This window comes from Convolutriloba macropyga, chromosome 11 (genome assembly GCF_964194025.1).
Source record: "Convolutriloba macropyga chromosome 11, txConMacr16.3, whole genome shotgun sequence".
Taxonomy (NCBI): Eukaryota; Metazoa; Xenacoelomorpha; order Acoela; family Convolutidae; genus Convolutriloba; species Convolutriloba macropyga.
In genome coordinates, this window is record NC_134478.1 from 16131595 (window position 1) to 16155955 (window position 24361).

The window sequence follows — 24361 nt, forward strand, 5'->3', positions numbered from 1 at the left end:
AAAACGTGGAAGCTAAAGTCGTTAGTGGAAACGTTTTTTGTTGGCGGAGCTTTAAAATTTTCTTTCAACTGTTTTTGAGATTTTTAGATAGCAAAATTAGAAACTGTAGACAAACTTTGACATTATTCAACAATTCACAACTATCAATTTAAATACCTTTCGCAGTTAGGCCATTGCGAAATTTTCGTTTATTAGATTCTTCGGCATTGTCTAGGCTATTGTGATTCAATAAACTTAAAAGCTTTGCACTACATCCTATTTGTGTTTAGCTTTTGAATACAAAACTGTTTTCCATTTGCTTCAATCAGTTGGTTGGCATGAATACTTTCCTATTAACCGAACTGTTCTCTGGCTTGTTGGTTCTTTGAATAGGATTTATTTGCATCTGAAGCTGTGATTCGATCTAAGAGTACGTGTAGAGGCATTAATTTACCTTATAATATGTTCTCAATGAACCTTAGAATAAGTCTACCGGATGAAAACAAACACATTTCAAGAAAAACACTGAATATTAAAAAGAAACAAGAAGCATTAATATCAATTCCATTGCTAGAAAAGAGTTATTTAGATTTGAGAGCAAGATAGAATAAAATAACTTTAAAAATCCAACAGAAATTTGACATATTTGAACGCTATGATGTTGATTTAAAACGAAAATGACTTTGTTTGATAGATTGAAAATTTAAAACGAGTTTTATTTGAGCGATCAGTAGCGTTGCCGTTGCTTCCACTGTTTTTGCCCGAAACAAAGAAATCCGTTAATCGCCCATTTAAGCAAAAAATTTTTTCATCATTTGAATTTGATCTCTAGCTCTGCTTATTGAATTTAATTGGCCTTCACCAGACCAGTAGAAAGACAAAAAAAGTTTACACTTATGATAACCGGAGGTCATCAAAAAAGTTTATTAACTTTTGAAACCTTTAAAAAATATTAGTTTTGTCTCACCTACGTCTACGGTAGATTCCACAATCAAGTTGGAAGCTGTTTCCAGAGACAGTTTCTTCATGTCATTTGAGTTGAGGTAACACACCTCGCTATCTGATCCAACTTGGTTCTCCATATTCGTCCACAGATCACCTGTAAACAACATGCTATGATATCGAATTGGTGTGTTCAGAATAATTGAGCAAAAGTTTTGCAAAAATTCAACTTGGCTGAAAATAAATAAATGAAAAAGAAATGTTTTCAAGTAGGTTGGGAGCGTTGCTGTAATTATCCAAGCGACCACAAAAAAACAGCCCATTTGCTAGATAATCAAAAGCGCCTGTTAGGAGTACTAAAATTTATAGGCTAAACTAGAGCGGGAGAAAAAGTTAGAAAAAAATCAGTGTAGATTCGTACATATCATTAACATTAAAGATATTTTCGTTTTTGACAGAATACTTTTTTTGCAAAATTACTCAAAAAAATTACCTCATTTCTCTTCATTTTTGCAGAAAACTTTTTTGTTCGACCCTCTTGAGGGGGGAGGAACTATATACTCAAATGGGTTTTTTTTGTTCCGTGAATTTTCGCCGATCGATATATTCATCGTAGAGAGTTGAGACTGGTATCATTAGAAAGCTCGTCCAGCGTAGAATATGGAATTACAAAGATTTTTTAATTTTCGTTTTCTACAGGGAGTTATCGTGGTTTAAACTTCTGAGAAAAGTGGAGTGAATTCACTTTGTTTTTATTCACATTTTCCGGCATTTTTGCCTAAATTTTCGTCAATTTTGCTAAAATTTGTTTTTATTTTTAAGAATAGTGTCGCTGATTTTATTTTTGAAGACAAACAAGCGTTGTTGATAGTTCTGATTTATTTTTTTGATAAAAAAATCTGGATAAACATTTCGAAATTTAGCCTTTTTCATCAAAACAGCACGAAATGAGCTACTTTAGTCCACTTTGATTAAATTTGCCAACAGTACACCCCAAACAACACTCATACAATCTTTGTAGACTCAGAGGGGGGCTATTGCTACTTCAGAGTCCGCTGAGAGTGCTCTGAAGTTAAAAGTTTGCCGTTTTTTGCTAACTTTACTCGTTGATTATCCAAAACTCAGAATTTATTTTGTGTTTTCAACTAATAAATTATCTATATCTACAACATTCGAAAAATCAATTGTTCCTAATGGACAATAAGTACTAGCAGGGTTAATTTTGGGACAGTATTGGACTGTTACAATCCGAAAAAATCGGGTTGTAATCAGTCGGTCTTTTTTTTTTTAAAAAAAGACCCTTTTTAATAATAAAGAACAGAACATATCAAATCAAAACTCAGGAGCGATAGGTCCATCCGATTCGCTTACTAGGCAGCTCTAAGTTAATGCATTTAGTTATTTACTTGAAAATTTATGGTCGTTTCTTTTCTTAAAAATAATTGACTTTCAATAAATAATGGCTTAGTTAACTTTTCCTCTATTTTTTTTCTTAATTTGTTCAACTTCCAGCTTAAAGTGTGTCAGCAAAGAAAGAATGCTTCTTCTTTCTACTGATTTAACATTTATTATCGGTTGCAGTTTCAAACCTGAAGTTATTGTTTCTGGCTTTGATACTACAGGATTTCAGATTTTTGTTTGTTTTGATATTTGCCAGTTTTTCATGTTTTCTAATTTTGTCTCATTATCACATTATTGAAAGCTCTCATGTCACATTATTAGCGTTCAGAATAAGGCACACTTGAACATATGAAAATCCTGAAAGATATACATAATCGTTTTAACGACCTCGACGCCTCTTTCTTGAAGAAATCAATTGAAATTTTTAATTTTGTCTTTAACTGTCAATTATACTTTGCCGTTTCGGTCGTATGAAATTTCCTGTATAAGGATAGCTTTCATTGGTTTTTCATGGAAGAATAGAAGAACCGATATTTTGATATTAGTAGATAGCTGATGGCTTTCATGACTTACTTTGAAAACAATCGTTTTCCAAAATTAAAAAAAAATTTTCAACTTCGCAATTTTGTTCTTTTTATGTTTCTTTTTGTTACCTAATCTCGTTAGTTAATTACAGGTAAAATATGACATTATGGATGTCAAGGGAATAAAAAGGATTGGTGTCCCAAAATCCATTTTTTAAAGAATTTTTAATGACCGTACTGGCTTCGACACCGGTTTTTCACAAAAAAAAGTAAATTAATTTGACTTTTGTCATATTTGACGTTCTTTTTGTAGATGCAAGAAATATTCTGGATAATTGCAGGTCTAGAGGGCTTTCTTTTCATGAATAAACGACCCTATTTAAATAGTTCTTTTTGTAATTATTGCCTTTCATGACCTTGAGAGTAATTTTGTTTCGAAAAAAAAATTTAAAGTATTGCATACTTTAGCACTTCGCTTTTTTGTCTACTTGTTACCTAGTCTGACTAATGAACGGCCACGTACTACATTATCGCTGTTTGAAAAAGGCAAAATCGAAATTTTTTTGAGGGCCAAAGTATGGCTTGACGGTTTTGACAGCGGTTTCTGGCAAGTTTCAATTGAAATTTTGTTTGTTTTTTTTTGTTCTTCTTTTTAGCCGCTGAAAAAATGAATAAGGACAGGTCCTAATGCCCTTCTATAGAAGCAATGGTAATCGTAAGTTTTTGGTATTATTAGTTGATTTTTAATGGTATTTATTACTTTAAAGTTAACTGTTTCAAAAAAAAAATAAGTTAATTTTTTTACTTTAATGTTTTTGTTCTTTTTTGTATAAGTGTTACCAGACCATTTTATGGACTGGTCGCATCTGTTTTCTGGTGATTTATAAGCTCTTTTTGTTTAGTTTTAGGTTTATATGACGGTATGTTGACTTTGCTATTAAATTTAGTTTTTAAGAGGGACATAAATTTTTTGATGTAATTAATGTTTGTTGTTGTTGTTGTTTGATTTTGCTGTTCGTCTTGACTCGCTTTCTTAATGTTGGCATATCAGCGCAATCTAATGCATCAATTTTTACTCCATTTACTCCACTGAGTTTTTTGCTTTGGAGGCTATCTTATCGTTCATACAGAATTTTTTGAAAAAGACTTTTGCTTTTTTGGGATTCGCAAAAAATAATTTTGGATTTTTCTATCTGTTCCTAATTTGGTAGACAATTATGCCAAAATTGTTGATGGGCGGGGTCGGAACCTTATGTGCCATCGCACATTACCGAGCCGCCTTCTTTAAATTAAATTCAGGTTCAAATTTCAGGAAGAACATTAGTATTTCTCTATTTGTAACACCTGTTTTTTGTTGATAGTTTTAGCCGTAGTAATTGTATTTTTTTTGCCTGATAGTTTAAATTTTTTGTCGATTTATTTCACAATTTTGTTTAGCATGTCGATTCGTTTTTTTAAATAATCCAAAAATATGTGAGGCGTCAGCAGAGCATTTTTTTTTTTGCTCAGTACTAATGTTGGCTCCGATTTCCTTGGCACTAAAGATTATTTTGGGCAATTGGGTAGTCTTAAACTCAAGAGGTTGAAATAAATTTTGGTTGCTGGTAAGATATACAATGAAGCCATGGCTCAAATCGTTTCATCTGCCACAGCCAGTGCTGTACTTGATTTTCCAAGGGCCAGTTGCAAGCGAAACCTTTCTTTAGTTGATTTCAAGCAGACACATGCTACTTAAATTTCCTTTCATACTGCGTCTTTTCTCAGCTGTATCTCAATTTTCGATTACAGTCACCCCACTAAAGGTAGAAAATCTTATAACTTCTACTGTTCCCTGTCTTTTCTTTTTTTGTCTCTTCTCAAAATCCAAATGGTTTTACAGAAGTTGTTTGAGATTGTTTCTTGCGTTCGAGTTAGCATTTATTGATATTTCTTTGCCGTTTGCTATATTTTTGTGTAATGAGTTTCTGGAGTTGTTGAATTTTACCTGGTTCCCAATTTTGGTGGTGTTGCATATAGTGTTGTTAAAATTGCTATATATTTCTGCTAGTTTTTTTGGTACTCTTTGGTACCCTGTACCTTAGTGCCATAATAAATCAGTGCTGATACATTGCATTCCAATTGTATAACGTCGGCCCAGTACTGTATCAGTGCATCGTAAGAGTATGTTGGTACCTCATTATGTGCAGTCTATTCGCATAGATAATTTTTTTTCTGAAAATAGACTCTACATCCTTGTTTTGATTCCCATAATGTTCATAGCAAATTCATAGAAAATAGTGAAAATTTCGGAAAAAATTGAAATTTTGGGCGATGCACAGGACGATTTTTTATGATCTTAAAACGTTGCAAGTAACGTATTAAGATTAGCGAAAAACCCGCCAAAACCAGTAAATACACGCGGAAATCAAGAAAAACACGCCGGGAACCTGGAAACGCACAAATTAGGACCGAAATTGCAGATTTTTAAAGTTTTCATTTCAGATTGTTATGGAATTTTGCATAAATGTCTTGGTTTTAGCTCCGATAACAGATACAGTTCTGGCCGACTTTATACAAAAGGAAAACAATGTTTCAGGTCTGATAAGCTATGGCACTAAGATCCAGCTGTGCATATAAATGTCTAGAGTTGACATATCTTTGCATCTTTTTAAATGTTATGCGCATACTAGACCACTAATTCTTGGTGTATCGACGGGATGAAATGGATGAAACAAATTCAAAGGCCAAGTGGAACAGGTAGTATAACGATTGTCAAAAACCAGTAGTCGGCTGTACCTCTTTTTCAGATAGATGTACATGGCGAAAGGTCTCCAAAAACTCAACTATCCAAAACTTTATAATAAAAACACGTACAATCATCTTTACGGAGAGGGTGGTCATCTGAGTGGGTCAGGGTTCATCCGAGTACATAGACAAGTACTTGTACATGTACCTGCACATGTACATGCGTTTGCAAATGTACGGTACATGCAGAACATACATACATACATCAAACATTTATCTATTTCTTTTTCTGTATTTTAATATATATTTTAATGTTTTCAGTTTTTAAGCATTATCAAAACTTTGTTCTGCGTCGGATTTGTTTTCGGATTTCTTATACAATCTTGAAATTCTGTCGAATGTTTGGAACACATGTGTTCAAGATGTGACGTCGCCAAGTCAAACATGGCGGCAGGTGAAGAATCCTCGGGTACTCATTGGGCAACCGGTTGGTGATGGAAAATGTTCAGAGTCAGTCAGAAGGACATATTCCAACTTGCCTGGCTGTCCTGGAAAAGGAAACTATAATTCAGTGTCCTGTCCCAGCGATGGTAATTCAGTGTAGAAGCTATGGTAATTCAGTGTAGCAATGGGAAATAGTGAGCTGTGAATATAAATTCCTTTTGATTCCGTGTACCTTCAGTGTGCCTTCAGTGTTCCTTGTGACTAGTGTACCAGTGTACCAATGGGAAATAGTGAACTGTGAATGTGAATATCAATGTGAATTCCTGGTTATTATGAATATCAATGTGAAGTCCTTGTGATTGAGAATATCAATGTAAATTCCTTTTTAGTGATCATAATTTTGGCCAATTAATTTTTAAAACTGTCCAAGGAGTTTTTTCCCCCAAGTCTCAGATTGAAGCAATTTTTTTTCATTCTGTTCAGCTCAAAAACAGACAAAAAGTCATAATTTCCATGGTAAATGCTGAATAGAAGTTCATTATGTTCATGCTAAATTCAAAATTGGACTCTGAATTTTATCATGAAATGGCTAATAAGTGCCCTGATCAGAACTCTGGCCATGGAAAAAATTATAATGAAATTTTCATGATTCAATACTGAAGTATTATGACACACAGATCCGGGACTCTATTTTGTTGTATATTTTGATTAATCTCTTCTATAAAGGAAATTTTCAAAGACCGATTCACTGTCATTGAGTGGAAATCAGTTGATCTTCTGGGAAAAAAACCGGAAAAATATGAAATACGTTTCCTATGAGTTCACATTTCCGACTTTGTAAGCCAGGTGCCACTTTATAGACCAATTGAAAACATTGAAAGAAATATTTCGTTTTTTGCTGCTCTCAATTTTTTTTTCATTTTCCTATAAAAAACTTGCATTTTGAAAAATTTTCTTCTTTTTAAGAAAGACCACAGTGTCTCTTGAATGAACAAAACACTTTTTATCAACAAATTGTTGGATGCAAAAATCCGGATTTTCTTTGCAACTCGAATCAGTCTGTCACACAATTGTTTCGGATCTTTTCCGTTTGTGCCCACGAGCTTATTGGGCGCATATTATTTGCAACCCAGACGCACGTGCCATATTTGTATGCAATGACGCGTGCCCTGTAACTGGGGGGTGCATAACGTACTGGGGGCACAAACGGAAAAGATCCTTGTTTTTTAACTTCGGGTAGTTTCTAAATGATACAAACTAAAATGATATCCAATACAAATATTGGCTGGATGGACATGGATTCCTAGCAAGGGGTCCTGTGCAATCTAAATTAATGACCTACAGAGATGGTCGCGCCTTACGTCTGGCAAACATTAAACAATGGCCTGGTCGGTTTTTGGTCTCTTTACTGTGGGCTATACCCGCATTTTAGTCTCTTCGGTCTGTCGGTCTGACCAGAAGTCTGGTTCGCAACTGGCATATTTCTTTTGCCAATTTTTTTTCAACTTAAAGGTTATGGTTGTTAATAACCAAATACAATTTGCGATTCATTGCGATTTTCAGTGAAAGTGACGGAGAAAAGAAACTTAATTTTTGTGCTTGCCATAAAATTTTTAGTTGAAAAAGCTCTTTATTTGGAAAAAATGTCAATGACAAATTTGCCTTTCAATGCCACTTGCTTGCAGCGGGATAAAAGATTTTGGCTCAGTCAATGTGGAGAGGTCCGTATGTTAAATTGAAAGACTGGGTGGCAACATTGCTGAGTCTAATCCAATAAAAGTTTTAATTAGTTCTCAAATCCAGTTTGGCAACTGGCTAATCAATTTGGTCGCAATTTGCGATCTTCTTACCATTTCCATTAACAAAAAGTGATTTGAGATGAAGTTTTGATCCAATGAAAAGTATTTATCTCAGAGATTTTTTGTTGATTTGTGCCTTCATGACAGTTAGGCCAAATCTGCAGGCTAATCTAAATATAAATTTTAACTTCAACTTTTTTGTCTGCTGAGAAAATTATTTTAAACGATCTGTTAAAAATGATACGATGAAATTCACACTATTGATACTGAATCATTGATGTTTATCAATGCATTATTCAGGTTGTTTATCTAGATTTCTACCACCGATTAGTTTTCGAAAAACTTGTGTACAGAGTGAGTTGTTTTTTGGTAACGTTTGATAATGAGCGTCGCTTTAATAAGCTAAAAATTTAATTTAAATTTTTGATTCATTTTAGCGCCTATTAGTGTAAATCTAAGATTTCTGAATTACATTTTTCCGATTCAATTTGAAGACCAATTATTGGTTTTATATTAAGTTCGCACTCGCCGACACCTGAGATCTTGGTAAGATCCACAACAAGACTTGTCACATCTTTCCAAGAGCTTGCCAAGGATGTTGAAGTTCTTGCCCGAATTTGGAAGCGCTTGTTGTTGGTCTGTTTTTTTTTCATTTCGTTTTAAAACAAAAATTTTTCTTACGTTATATGCAAATTGTTTGCCTCTAAATCTTTGCTTTGGGCTAATACTTCCGGCTGAGAGTAACTTTTTGGAACAAACTTTTTCACTGCACTTTATTGCTTAAATAAAAGTGCTCCAGGGATTTACAGTTTGAAGAAAAATACAGATGACTGTTTATTCTCCATATTTATTTGAGTGCAATTTCTCAGTATTTTGATAGCTTATATCACTCCCCCGATGAAAAAAAACTGCAGGACGAAAATTAACTAGACAGGTTTCCTACTGTTGAGGGTGAGAATCTGGTCATAAATTTTTCTATGCTCTTCTCAGCTCTGTCCGTTTGTACCCCCCCCCCCCCCCCTCAGCTTAGTGGGTGCACATTATTTACAGCCGACAGTTGCCAGTGCTGTTTTTTTACTTTAGAATATACTATGTAATAACACGTCCGTTGTAATTGAGGGTGCATAACTTACTGAGGGAGCACAAACAGAAAAGATCTAAAAGAAGTAGCAATAGAAAAGAGTGTAGGGTTTATTCAGGCAATTGATTTTGAGAAATACAAACTTAAATGTTTCTGACCTGACACATTTCAGTACATACTTTTTTAAATTGAACCAAATTTTGGTTCAGTTCTCGTATGTTTTGTCGGTGAACAGTTTTGCAAATCTCAAGGAAGGTACTAATCTTGAGCATAAACTAAAATTTGATACTTAGTTCATGAAACGCATCAATATTATAGTCCATTGAAATTGTAGATTAAAATAAAGGGTTCCACTTTGCTGTCCTTTAATTGTCTTTTAAATAGGACAAAGTTATTAGCAACAATACAACTTTTTACCAGAAGAGTTAGAAGCAAACCATTGCCAACTCTATTGGCACTTAATTTTGTCTTTCAATGGTATATCAATTAAATATTTTCTAAAAATTTCGTCTTCCGGAAAGTAAACTTAATTTTTCCTGTCTTGAGTCTTCCAAGCGTCCATGCTTGCTGGCCAGTTATAACATAAATTGCATTTTATTTATTTTTTCAAAATTCCTGTTCTTGACAATTCGCCGGATTTTTAAACTCAAAGCTAGATAAGATTTCCTCCGTTCACTTTTTTTTGGTGAAGTAAAGTACTTTTCAAAAATTACAATTCTTTGTCTCTGTAGTGCTGAATTGGGTAGCAGAAGATCATAACCTCGGTTTTGCAGAGCGATCTCGGTGTTCTTGACATCTATGCATAAAATATGAGACAACTGTCCTTTTTAGTACATATTTAATGATGCAACCATAATTCTCATTACTATAATTAACAACAGGGCAGATACATGAGTCCAAAGATATTTTTGCACATTAGATCATGCTAAAATTTGGAAAAGTTGGAAATTTTGAGGATAACCAGAGAAAATTGCTCTAATATTGTTCGAACATATTTTGCACTCAATTACAAGAGAGGTATTAGAAATCATCGTTTTTTTCAGAATTAGTTGTAACTTAAAAGTTACAAATTGCTTTATCAATGTTCTGCTGTTGTCAAATTTCATCTCAAGATTTGAAGACCACAAACAGAAAGTTTTTCTATCATATAATTACTGACATCAGCTGAAAACAAATACTTTTTTTCTTTAAAAACTCAGACGAAACAGAAGCAAGGTAAAACTTTATTGAAAACATTTAAAAGATTTTCAAACGGAGTGAAAAAAAGTTAAGTTTTTTTAAATTGATTAAGTTATAGCTTGATGTATAATTTGGTATCTTTTTTCTAGATTTGACAGAAAAATAAAATTAAATTTTAGGTGGGCTCTTTCACGTCCTTAGTTTATTTTTATATAACTAAGACCATCTAATAAGTTATAGTTAAGATGAGAAAAAAATTCGAACGTTGGTACGAGGAGTTAAAAAACAACGACACAACTAATTCTGATTTTACTCTGGGCTTTTTTTCTTGACATTAAGGAACATTTTTTGTAAATCTGATCACAAAAACTAACAACAAAGAACATAAACAGAATTTTTTTAAATTTTACACTTAGTACATGAAACGGTTATCGAATTTTCCCAAAATTTTAGAGGCAAACAAATTAGTTATCTTTGTCTTCATTAATATTTCTTTCATAAATAGAAAAAATACAAGCTTCAATTGAAAAAAGTTTTGTGAAGCAAAATTTTGCTGTCTATTGATATTCAGTCTATAATGCAGTAGTGCTATGAAAAATTCTTGCTCCTTAGATTTTTAAGCCCGTTTTAGGCCCAGAGATGCCCACTCTTTATTTTTTAGTTTTGATTTACCTGAGTTCTATATTTGATAACCGTCGCATAGCTCAACTGCTTTACTTTTTTAATAGTCTTGCTGTCTGATGCTTTGAAGACTTTTCTCCACAGATTGGTAAAATTTGACCCTGTTTACAAATAATTGATACAATATTATTAGTTTAATGAAATGACGAACAGTTTGGAAGTGCCCACGTACGTAGCTACTGACCGAAACATACCTTTTACTACATCATCTATGTCTGCACCACTGACATTATGAGACAAATACCCAAGTTTTTTGTTCCAATGAGGTATAAAACACATTCAACGTTGATTCTCGTTACTCTAATAAGAAACACGGCGGATTGGCAACGTAGTTTTAGACATAATTTTCCAGACAAATAGTTGCCGACCATTATATAAAAATTTAGAAAAATTAGAACTTATTAACTTATTAATTTACATACATAATGACAGTTGGATATTCAAACTTCCCCCCTGCTAATTTTTTTCAACACTTTCTGCTCTATTCATGTTATCATTATTTTTCATTATTTTTTTTGCAATTCTGAAGGCTTACGTGTTTTAAGTGTCACAATTCTCAAAAACACTTGACGATTTGAAGAAAACAAGTCAAGAAAAGATACTGTAAAATTTTCATTTTTCTCTAATGATCTTTTTTTCAAAGAAATTTGTTAATGTTTGTCATTTTTTTTATAAAAAACTTCTCAAATAGATGGAGACATTTACCTTTTTTTATTCAAATGAGTGTTGTTTGCCTCATCACAATTATTAGAATGAGGGAACGTAGATTTAGATTCAGTTTCGCAAAATTAAATGCAAGTGTCGATATATAACAAAAACACCAGTTAGAAGGTAAAATAGAATGAGTAAAAACCTTAATGAACATAAAGTATTAACTTAAACATTTTTTTCTAATAAAAAACGTTACAGGGCTATATTTTGATGTCTAGTTTGATAGTTTAACGACTTTATTTTTGTTGGTAGATTACGTTAATTTTCAGTTACCAGTTCATTTTCAGTGATTAATTAAATTCAGGTTAATCTATCTATAACTAGTCAACTTCAGATTGAGTTTTCAAATAATGGTGTGAAGAAGCGAAAAATAAATGTTTTCCTTTGTTCTCAGCTGCTAGAAATAGATTGACTAGATTAGATTAACTAGCTATCGTTCGATGTCTTATATCAGACGTTATTCTGTAAAAGCAAGTAAGAGTATTTCAGTTTTTGACAAGTACTAAAATTTAAGTAGCTAGTATCAAGAAGCCAATTGGTTGTGCCTTCTAAAAAACTTGTCCTCTCTATAAAATTCCAAAAGTGTTGTCTAAAGTAGTTGGTCATGCACACTTGATATATCATTTTTAAAAAAAGGTCATGATTTTCAACAACTTTTCGCAATATCTCACATAAATACTACAACACCCAAAATAATAATTTTACGAAATCTTTATCAGGGAGCAAGAAAAGACGTAAATGGTATATTCAAAAAATTGAATGAACTTTTTTCTTTAAAGAACGGATATATAAAACCCCAAGCGAAAATATGAAGATTTTTTGTTCTCATTTAAAGAAATTTGTCTCACATGTAAAGTATACAGAGATTGTTTTCTACCGACTGATCTATTTTTCAGTTAAAACATTGCATCTATAAGGAAAGTAAAAAACAAATTAAGTCTTTCCTTTAATAGATATCTAGAAGTATTTTGAAAAGTTCCATTATATGTGAAAAGAGACTAAGCTGGTAAAGTATTTAATTATTAGAAATCAAAGAAAAAGTATTCATGATACAAATTTTGATTGGTTTAACGATAAAAATTGAGTTGATATAAAGTTTGTATTCCCCATACAAATAATGACAAGACAACACGAAAATGTTTCTCTTTATAGAATCAGAAAATTTTAAAATCTAATTTACCGTTTGCTCCAAAGGAAAACAACTTTTCACAAATTTTTTAGATCCACGTTCTGTTTTTGCTTTTCATTATTGGCTTCGACTGTCTTCTCGCAATTATTGTTTTTGTATTTAATTTTTTTGTCGTCGTTCGATATAATCTAAAGAATGGAGGGTCTCCATGTTTTCGTATGGAAGTATAACTTTGCATATAAACTTTGATGTATTTAGTTTGTAACTGATAGTTTATATGACATTAAAATCATTTCTATTCCAAAAAAATCAATATCGTTCTGAACTTTTGGTTCTTTGTGTCCACTTGCAAATTTATCTCATTAATGGCAGGTCAAATCCTTTTTTGTGATGCAAACAATAAGTTGAATTGTTTTTGTGTTTTAACTGATGCTTTTATGACTTTGACACTATGAGTTTTCAATAATTTTTCTTGAGTTTTTTTATTTTTATGTTTTATTTTCATTTTGTTGTCTTTTCGCATTGTTTTTTCCAAAGCCGGCCCCATTGATGGTCAAAAGGCTCAAATGAACACCGCGTGTTTGCAACTTTTTTCAACTTTTGGCTTTGCCTGTGTTTGGTAATACATTGTAGTCTTATTTCTTGGTGTCACCAATGGCAGGTCCCATTGGATTCTAAAAAGTTTCATGTACCGCTATTTAGTATTTATAGTTGCAAGCCGTCGAAAGCGGTTTTATGATTTTTGAAGTTATTGGTGTCAAACGATTCCACTCATTTTTTTTACTTTACCTTCTTTTCTTCTTCTTTTTGAATTTTTACCTAGTGTCATTGAAGACAGATTTTATCTGCTTTCTAGTGAGTTAAAACTTAATTTGTTTAAATTGCCATCTGATACATTTCTGCCTTTGTTCTTATGTGTGAATTTCAAACTTGGAAATGGATTTTTAGTTTTGCGCGTCATTAATGGTTTTTGTTGTTCTATTTTGCTGTTTGTCTTGACTCCTAGTATAATTTATGACAGATCGCATCGGTTCTTTATTGAGGCAGTATGTAAGTAATTTAGTTGTTTGGGTTCATAACCATCCTTTTAATCGTGCACCATTTGTTTTTGAACAGTATTCAAGATTTTGAGAGTTTTCTATCCCTTCCTCATTTGATAGTCAATTATTTGAAAAGGTGGGTGATGGAGGTTGCAACTTTATTCTCGAAACCATTTTACAAAGCCTCCTTGTTTGATTCACGTCTCGCTATAAGATAGTTTTATCGTGGTGAGAGGCTCTTCTTCTATGTTATCAGATTCAGATTAAAAATATTAAATTCAATGATTCGGGTAGAGCATCACAGCTTTAGTGTTAGAATATGAACTTCCGGCATCAACTTATTTTAAAAGATTTTAGAATGTTTTTCGCCACGAGAAAGCATCGTTTTCGCAAAACAGTTTTTTTTCCAATTAAGTTTGCCCTATTTTCTGATTGTCTTTTCAAAATTTGAAGATAAATATTATCGATTAAAGTGCCTATTGTTTTTACACCCTCTAGGCACAAGTGCCAGTGCGATTTTTTGAAACATAGTAAAGGGCTAGTAACGGCACATGATTTGTGGGGGGGGGGGTGAAACATTTGTAGGGGGGGGGGGGGGGGGGCGAAGTAAAGTAGATCCGAATCTTTTATGGAGACTAAAATGACCGTCATAGCTTGTTCCCTGTTTTCATGTTCATTAGCTGCAAAGTTATTGGTTCTTTCATTTCAATTCAGTTTTTTTGTGCCATGAAAAATGACAGATTTTATCAACATTATTCGCAGAAACAGGAATTTGAAGTTCGAGAAGACTTAACTAAATCGTTGACGTCAGCAGAATTCATTAAAGAATTTGTTTTAAATTAGAGCTGGAACCAACATAAGCGAGCCTAAGGCCATAAACCCAAGGCAGGTAATAGCCAGACTAACTTGGGTGGCGTAAAAGGGGCTTGAAATTCGAAACTTGAAAGTGGGAAATAATTTCTTACAGCGAAATGTTTACTTACCTTTTGATATCAGCTCTCCGGTGATTGTAAGTTTTTTGTTCACAGATTTCTGGCCGTTCACAACGAAGTCTAGCTGCAGGTCATAGAAATCTTCCGGATACTCTTTCATAATTACTTCCAACTCCTTGCAAATTTCGAAAGTTACACATGTGAACTTAAACCTGATCACGTTTCTCAAACCCGAATTGCTGACCCAGTATGAGCCCAAAGTGATGTCCGTATTTGATTCCTCATTATCGTTTGCCCAAACAAGCCGCACCTTTTCAGTGGGCAAAACCCCAATATCTTTGGGTTTCGTATCCGGATTTTTGTTTTTCAAAGTCTCAAAGACTATATCTCGTGCCTCATCTGAAAACATTTCGACATCAAACCTCATTTCGTTCTGTTTGTTCACTGGATCATAGTGGGCATGTGCTGACTCTTCTCTGAGAATGGCGAGTGGAGCTATGAAGTATCTCTGATCAGCCTTGTGTTTGAATACTGGAACGTGGCCATCCAGAAAGGGAACATTCAGTACTGTTTCAAGACTCACTTCAATGTCCCACAAGTCTGAAGCATCGCTGATATTGTTGCTGATCAGTGCTGCCAAGACTGAGAAGATTGCAATTCTCAGTATCATAATTAGCATGCAATTCAACTAGCTAACTCCAAATAAAATTAAGATGATATCAAATGGACGATAAAAAATAATTATTAGAAAATAAATATGACACAGAAAAGGCGATAAGTTATGAGAAAGTACAAGGTGGAAAAGACATTGAAAGAACATAAGTAAGAAAGAGAAAAACTTAACGCATCATATTGTAAAAATGTGATAGCTCCATTTTCACAGACATCAAAGAAATGGGGGTGTTTTTGTTGTATATGAGCGCATTTGAAAATTATGTTTAAGTTGCTGAAGTTTCGGTACAAACCACCAGCCTAATATTCGGATTGTAAAATTCAGCGTGAATTTTTCTTCTGAGTTGTTTCATTCAAAATTGTATGTATAAAATAGATTATATGACGCTTAATTTGATAACAACACACAGAGAACAACCGACCGGTTCCTTTGGAACCAAAATTACGACACGGGCACATATTTTGTCATGATCTTCCTATGAACATCATTGAATTCAAAACCAAGAAAGAAGCTCAGTCTACTTGCAGAAAAAAGTATCTATTAGACTTAAAGTGCACATCAAGAGTGGCAACATACTCTCAGGATACACTGATACAGTACTGGGCCGACGATATCCAGTTGGGAAAAAATGTTTCAGCACCGGTTTACTATGCCACTAGGGTCCGGATAGGCACCAGAAAAACTCCAGACATTATGGGAAAGATTGACAGTGCTCTTGTTTGCTGCATTAACGCCAGCCAAAAATCAAGCGTTATAGATTAATATGAAACAAAAAATTGTTTCATTAGATGGAGAATTTTTCGTACATATTATTTCCAAACTCTCGATTAGATTTTCCGTTCAAAATGCAATGTACGTGCTATTTCTGAGAGATGCCAAAACCAACATATCACTAAGAATAACTTCCAAAATGGATCAAAATAGTTCGCGTAGCCTAAAAATTTCGGTTTTTTTGTACGGACTAAATAACATTGGTGACCTAGACTAGGACCTGCTTAGGACTTAAGCTAGATTTGCCGAGCTGTGTTTTGATGCTGTTTGCTTTGATGATGTAACGAACGAGTTGTTTGTTGCCCTAACGTGACGGTGAAAAGTTTGTTTGGAGTTTTTATAGTTTAAAGAATATACCGCCATGTTTGGTGATATCAATTGAAACCGTTTTCGGTAGAGTGTTTCTTATAATCTTTGTTTATGTAGTCATAAAATTCAGTTTTAACAGTATTCAGTGCTAAACAGTTTTACAGGTGGGTTTGTCTATAATACAAAAGGGTGCTGCCAATTGTTGGGACGAAAGTTAGTTGTGCAAATACCGTTAAAATATGGTTGAGTTTATAACAAACTATCTTTAGGTGTAAATTTATAACGATTATAATCAACCATTCCGTAAAATCATTACGTTGGCTTGCAAGTGATTGATTGAGTTATTGGCGGGTTTTCAGCAAATTAAGATAGATTTTTAAACTGTGAATTTTATGGAATTAGAGTTCACGAGTTATAGACGAGCAACAACAACTTTTATACCAGACGCAAGATCGATGACTTGGAGTTGTCCTTTAGGAACAAAGTTTAAAAGACGAGGTCTTGAATTTTTTTTCCGGTCTGAAGCAACAACTTTTCTATCTTCGGTAGACAATGGGCCCCGCCATTTACCACCGGCGGAAGCTTACACATCACAACAGGGAGGAAAAATGTGACAATCAAAAACAACACTCTACAAAACAATGATTGTTGGAACCTTGCTTGAGATTAACTACATTGTAAAAAAAGAATATCGATCGAGACTACAAGGAGAAAAATAGGGAACAATGCCCTCAGCAGATTTAACAAAAGAAATGTGACGTAGTCAGCAGAACTCTGATGAAGCAACAAAAAACTGTGAGATTCATTCAGAAAGAACTCACATTTTGAAGACATTAATTTATGGCCGGCAAATCTAGTAACTCTTTTGTTCCCTGCGCATCAACATTTATCGCAATATCGATCACCGAAATCCAGCCTAATAAATGTGTTTGTTGAAAAAACAACGAGTTAGCAAGTATTTGATCTAAAATTAGAAACAACGAAATTGCGGTACATTTTCCTATTCTTGGCAGAAGAACTTGGCAGCGAAGCCAAGAAAAAGTTCGTAAAAATTGACCGATGTGAAAACATAATTTCTCGCAATTTGTAAAAAAAAAGTTTTTTGAGCTTGAGTTGAGAACAATCACTATAGTGTTGACACTTAAGAACAGCCTCCATTACTTGATAACATGTTTCGGACCAAAGAATCTCTCTAGGCGTCGGAAAAAGCTTCAGACCACTCATGCACTCGAGGAGGCGGAAGTTTCTGAAATTTTTTACCACCTAATTTTTTTCCCTAATTTTGCTTTGTTGTTGGAGCCAAATCACTAGCTGGCATTGTGACTAAGTTTACTCACGAGTTACGGGTTAGTTTGCGGTTGGTTCTCTTCAGTAGCGCTTTACTAAACGTCTCGCTAACAACATTTATTGAGTTCTAAACTTTTTGTCACTGGTTCCTCAGGCCATCTCTTTTCTCCTTCATTTTCCTTCTTTTTACTCCCATGGTTTTTTTTTCCTTTTTCTTTCTTGTCTCCCTTCCTCTCCCATTTTATTTGTCGTATGTTGTAATATGTGGACTACTGCGCTAGAAGTTAATATCTGCTAGTATACTGGGTTTTTTAGCCTTGTTGTTTTCGCGGGTTTAACTCAAGTTTGTTCTTTAGTTTTGTCTATTTTGCTTTACTGAGCTCTCGTTGGTGTAGTATGTTAGCATAGATCTTCCTGCCTCATTGCTTGTTTCCTCGTTTCCCGTCCGTTCTATCTCAGCTTCCTATCTTGTCGCGCTTTACTTGCTGGACGTCTTTGTTCACCGTCCGTCTTTTTTCAAGCTTGTTGAGTTCTGTTCGCGCAACGTGGTATCGTCAAGTGTAGTTTGCTTAATTTTTCCCGTCCGCTTAAATGCTGCTTCGTCGCGTGCCGTGCCGCCACTTGTCTCCGTTTTGCCGTTCCACATTCTGCCCCGCCGTGCGCCGCTCACCCAAATTTTTCGTTTTGTTCGTCCTGCGTTCAGTCTCGTCATGCATCGCTCGTTTCGCGTTCCCAACGTCCGCCTGCTTCCCTCTTCTGTGCGCTTCACGCCCTTCTTTTTTTTTTACTTTTGCTGGGTATTTTTATACTCAACGAAAACCTTTTTGTCTCTCTCAAGGCAAACGGCCATACTTTGTTCTCTGTAACCCATTTGTTTGTGTGTGAATGTGTTTTTCATTAGTACTGAATAAATATTTTGGTTACTGTTCAGGGGAAAATCAAAACATTTCCACGGCAATGTCAATGTTGGAGGCTAATGATCAAAAAATGTTGAGATCAAACGTCTGATTGTCAAGTGCAAATATGCTTTCAACCGCGTAATTGAGAAAAAAAATTATGAGCTCTCTGATCTTGCGCACAAGACTGAAAATTCAAACGCGGCCTCTAAGAACCCTGAAGAATGGTTAAAGAGTGTAATCAAGTTTGTTGCTAACGCTTGAGTACACATTTTTTCCGTCCACGACAAACGTCACGGCAGAGCAAAACCCATCTGACCACTCCAAGACAGGTTTACATTTAAACTCATCAAAAAATCAAGCCAATGTCAACGTGACTTGCAATTACTAAATCTAAAAATGGAGGAATTCGAAAAACAACACGAAGCAGAGCTGAGTTTTGCCAGACATCGGCTTGAAATTGAAAAACAAATGCGGTTCTGAGACCTAAAAATTAGGCATTTGGCAACTGAACGTCGTCAGCGGGTAATTGCTGCAGCGTTTGAAGACCTTGATTTGATGAGCGGAACGCTTCATCCGTATGCTGTCTCCACACAGGTGAACTGAGCGGGCAAAAGAACTGAGTTTGCATGTTTCTTGTTCCTCCCAATCCAATCAAGTTACTGCAATTACTGCTTTTTCAACTCATCTACACCTTATGAACTCAATACAGATTGTCAAGTTGCCGCTAACAAAGGAAACAAAAGAGTCATTCTTGAAATCAAAAAAACTTAAAAGCAGGGACAGCTGCAATATACATACAACAACATCATCGGCAAGGTAATTCATTTGGAACACCACCTCAACTAAACGCCCTAAACATAACCCGACAGGTGTCTCAAGCTACAATGCATTTTGATTGTCTGCAGTTAGACGAACATTTAGATCGAAGTTAAAGCATGCCAGGACAGTTGAAACCGATCAGCTTTCCTCTTTTTCCACCCGTTAATGCACAAACCTGCGCTTCACTGGAAACTAATGTGCGTACCCCCCCACAAATAAAAACAAATGTAAACGCGGCCTACCAACCGTTCTAAACCCTCTTCTCCCGCAAATCCCCTTCATTGCACCCGCATTCAGATCGGCTTCTTCACAACCATTGCCAACACTACCAGCAAAAGCCAACGATCTGTGGGCAATAATACAAGTTCATTTGTTCTCCCGTAAGATTTTGTACTCCAGTTAAAACATCAAGCGCCCATTTAACAAAGTTTCCCGGCCTTGTAAAGCCCACCTTTCATAGTACTTCACCAAACACAAACAGATGGCGTTTCTCGCTAGTATATGCATCAAGTGGGGTCAATGTAGGCAAAAGTACTCATAATGTTAACATGACAGCATGAGTTTTTGCATACCACAACATTGTTTCGTCAGGAATAAAAACTGCATTTCAACAAAAGAAAGCAACATTTCGATCCATGCCTCGCGTAACCAGCCCGACGAAGTTGTCCCCGTTATATCCAATTATATCCAATTTGTTTTGCACGCCAATAAGACCCTATGTTTCACCCGCCAATAAAACCTCCGATGTACACACACTGCACTGTTCCTTTGTGTTGGAGTAGCTCATTGCACGCAATCTCCCTGTCCCCTCACCAAAAAGCGTTTTCGTCCTCCTGCGGGAATGAAAACTAGCGCTGTGAAATTGCAATAGTTTGCAGTCATATGAGTGGTACGGGCAGTTTTAGGAAAGAGCGATTGACTCGCAGTCGTTGACGGTTGATGTATCGTAAAACTCTTTTGACAGGAAAAGCGAAAACTGCCCATGCTGAGTTAACAAACTGCGGCCTAAAGTACCAAAACGCACGTAGGTCTCTGAAACGAATGTTTGGTCGGTCACAGGCCGCAGTCACTCTGCACTTGAGCAAACACAGCAGCTTCTCAATTCTGAAAATTTATGTTAGTGATGACATCATAAACTATTTGGCACTATCTCGAGTCTTGTTGGGGTCTTTAACTCTCTTTCACAAATCCCTGAGTTAAAAAGCGCCTCACTCCTGAGCACAGTGCGGAAATTGTCAGTGCAAAAAATGTCGAACATTTTTACAGAGTAATGGTCACTCTTTTCGGTCCTGAAGCATTGGTTAAAGCCCAACTCCTCGACCTCAGCTATTGGTTTTAGCGAAAGGCCTAAGAACATGACTTTGTGAAACAAACGTCAATAAAGGCAAGAACTGAGGAGAAATTTAACTCGCTACCAAGTCCAAAATTTCCTCAAGTAAATTTGCTGCCAACGCACAACAAAAATGCCGCTCGTTGCATTGTGTGCAAGGGCAACCACCGCCTCAAAAGTCCTAGGAAATGCCGAAAGGGACGGTTGCAACAGCTCCCAGAACTTACGTTTTCAGAAAACTGAGTGAGTTTATCAATCAAAATTTTTTTCTACCAACAACAACATTAACTTCAAAGCTGTCGCAAATCAAAACAATTGTTCTACTGGGCAATCACCGAGTAAGACCAATATATTGACATCTGCGAATAATGTGAAAATGTCCTTCATGTGATGAATTACAACTGGCCAGCTCTTCGTGTAACTCTTGGGTGACCACAAATCTTGCAAAAAGACCCGGTTTACACAAAATAGCATTGAAACTAGAAGTCTAGGATATAAACAACGAGGAGATTTTTGACACCAAGTTGGTTAAATTGACTGAAACACCACGCAACAAAAAACAAATCGAACGTTTCAAAATCAGTCTTGGCCCAGTTACATGTTACAGTGGATTCATAGAGATGATTTTTTGACAGGACGTGTATCATGCCATTCGCCCGTTAGAGTACTTCGTCTTGAAGAGAACTGCATGCCCTTCACTGTTTGCCTGCCCATAGGCTGGATTTTTTGCAGCCTTTTGCCTTCGTCTTCAGGTTGAGACTTGACACGCTTTATAGCTAATATGGAGCAAGATTTTGATATGAACTTTCAGGTAAATTCTTGATACGAAATGGAATCCTAGAGCTTAATTAACTAAATAGGACCATTACCCGCCGAAGTTGAGTGTTCGCAATAAGTTCTTCGAAAAAGCCACGATGCACAAGAGGAAAAGATACGATGTCGGACTGCTATGGGATGAAAATGACCTCGATTTACCCAACAATAACAGAGGCTTACATAAGACTAGCAGCTAAGGGAAGATTTTTCACATATACATCAGCACAAACATGAAGAAGGGATACGTATTCAAAATTGGGTCAAAGAAGCCCACAGGATGGAAGTATCTCGGAAAGTGAGTGTTATCTACTACACAATCCGGTTTTCAACACAAACAAGCTTGTAAAGTTCGTAGAGTATTAAATGAGGCAGTTAAAATTCCGCAGCGCATCTCTTAATAAGTCATTACTCACGGAATCACTTTTACTACAAAATCAAAGGTTTAACTCTTACGGTTCAGACAACATCCAATTGCTGTATCAGCCGAAATTGAGGGAATATTCTTCCAAGTTGGAGTAATACCATTCGATCAGCCATAATTGCGCTTTTTTGGCGGGAGGACCCCACATAAAGTGTTGTGGTACACCAGTATGCACGCCACATTTGGGGGCAACAACCCGCCCACCTGCTCTAACTACGCAATTCAGCGCACGGAATGTGATCACGCCAAAAAGTACACTGAAGTCTCGCAAAACCTGTCCCTGGTTTTTTTAATATGAACGATTGCCCAGAATCAGTGAAATCCCCCGCAAAGGCCCTCATTAGGTAGGACGAATTGGTACATATTTTTCATCTAGGTTGGTTTAAGCTTACCGAGTTTGTGAGCGATGTGCCAGGTCTGGTTTGATGGGTCCACTTAATCTACTGAACCAAAAGTCATCGTTTCATCCAAGGAGGAATCAATGCCAGGAGGAATCAATCGGGCGTAAGTGGGATCACAACAACATCACTGGTTGTGAGCAGGTGTACTAATAGCACAATCACAAAAAGTTTATCGTTTGATTTCTGTTGCCCTTTGTGTGTTATGTGTTTTACATGACCGCTCAAATGACCTTAACGAACCTTACTTTTAGTGTTCTTTGTTCCTCATCTGCCCGGTGCACGAGCATCTGAAATCAATGAGAAGTGGCCCCGATCCGTTATTAGAGCGCATTGCTCCACCTTTACCCTCTAATTGAAAATAAATAATGCTCGCGCATTACTCAAGTATTCAAGTGTGAATAGTATTTTGGGTAAGAGAATAATTAATGCATCTGTTTTGTTTTAAAACGTGAGAAACATGAGCTAGGGAGGGTCTCGGGCCACTACGACTTTTTCATTCTTATCTACGAATTGTACTAAAAAAGAGCGACATGAACTTAGTGCTGCTACGTTTTTTCTTTATAAAATGAACACATGCAAAAGAAAAGCGATCAAAGTGAAATTTCTGACGAGGGAAGATTTGGAGAATCAAGTGAAGGGATACTACAAGACAAAGCCGGTCGACTGAATAAATTGCAGTCCCAGACGGTGTCAAGTATGTCCAGTATGAATAAAGTATTCTGACATAAAGTTCTGTGCTGAATTCTTATTTTCGCTCCTTAACTGTTTTTTTGAAATTCTCAAAGCTTTAATTAATGCGGAAGACTTGATAATGAAAAAAATATTATGCAATCCATTTATTCGATGTCCATTTACAGCTTAAGCCGATGATTAGTTTTCCTTACAGCAATAGAAGAACTCAATGTATTCATGATATATTGAGTAAAGGTTGTTTGAAATATTGGTTGGAGTTTCGAAGATTATTTCATCTTTCATATTGCCATAGAAACTCATGGCGCTTTCTCCGAAACCCTCCGGACATTCATGGTTCTCATCGTTGTTCAAATAACATACGTCACGCTCCTTTCCTTTTGAAGCAATTAAATGCTCAATATCCGTTTTCAATTCCGGAATCGTATCATTAATTAGAGAATCAATTTTAGCATCCATTTTTGCTTGTAACTGAGGAACTGTTGTGGTTTTAAGATAGTCGAGTTCAGCTTGGAGCGCGTTGATCACCGAGGCTTCATTTGGCCGTACATCGTTTCTCGAATCGTCAATCATAATTTTAACTTGATACGTGTCTGTAAATTCCTCAACTTGAACGTCACTTGAAGTAATTGTTTGTTCAGCTTTCAATTTGGACAAGTTCAGACGTGATAGTTTCATCGGCTTTGTGACAAACTTTTCCCCGTTCCACTCATTGTGTTGGAAATTTTCAGCAAGGTATTTTTTCACTCTATCAGTACTGACTGATTGACTTTTTTGATGACCTAATGACACCCCTTCACTGACGCCCACAGCTGCAAGCTCAACTCCCCCCTCGACTCCAAAGTTCCAGCCTTTTGACTTTTTCTTCACTGTTAGTAAGCTGTTGTCCGATTGGTTCTGAACAAACATAACACAGGTAGCAAACAAAATATTAAAATAATTTAATAAATAAAAGTAATAAATTGGTCAAGTTAAAGTCTAGTTAAAACATTAGTTCATAACAAAGTTAGTGTATTAAATTAGTTCATAAACTAAGAAACGAACTCAAAACAAATAATGAATTAAGAACACTTGAAGATAAAAACCCGGGTTGACCACCATAAAAGAAACTTACTAATCATAAAACGCCATATATGGATTTTATGGAAACTTACTAAACATACAGCGACCATAAAAATTTTTGAGTTTGGCTGAGAAAAAGTCCAAAGAGCTACATGCAGTTCCAAAACAACCTTTTTGTGCAGAAAATTTCAAAATTCTGTACTTAATTTTTATGGTACCGTACTTACCATAAAACGCCACGAAAAAAATTTTTATGGACAGTTTTATGGTTTCAAATGTTCCATAAGAAATTCTGTATTAATAAATACCCCAATTTT

The 24361-nt window shown here is 35.4% G+C and overlaps 1 protein-coding gene across 1 annotated transcript in view; it reads right to left on the reverse strand.

The window, feature by feature from the left end:
• The window catches only part of LOC142349050 (uncharacterized), an 18062-nt gene extending 2826 nt beyond the window's left edge, over positions 1-15236 (reverse strand). The window contains exons 1-2 of the mRNA XM_075400463.1: positions 14618-15236; positions 947-1078 (exon numbers count right to left, since the gene is read on the reverse strand). Coding sequence (XP_075256578.1) covers positions 947-1078; positions 14618-15236 — 751 coding nt within the window. The remainder of the gene's footprint in view (positions 1-946; positions 1079-14617) is intronic.
• Positions 15237-24361: the final 9125 nt, after the last annotated feature.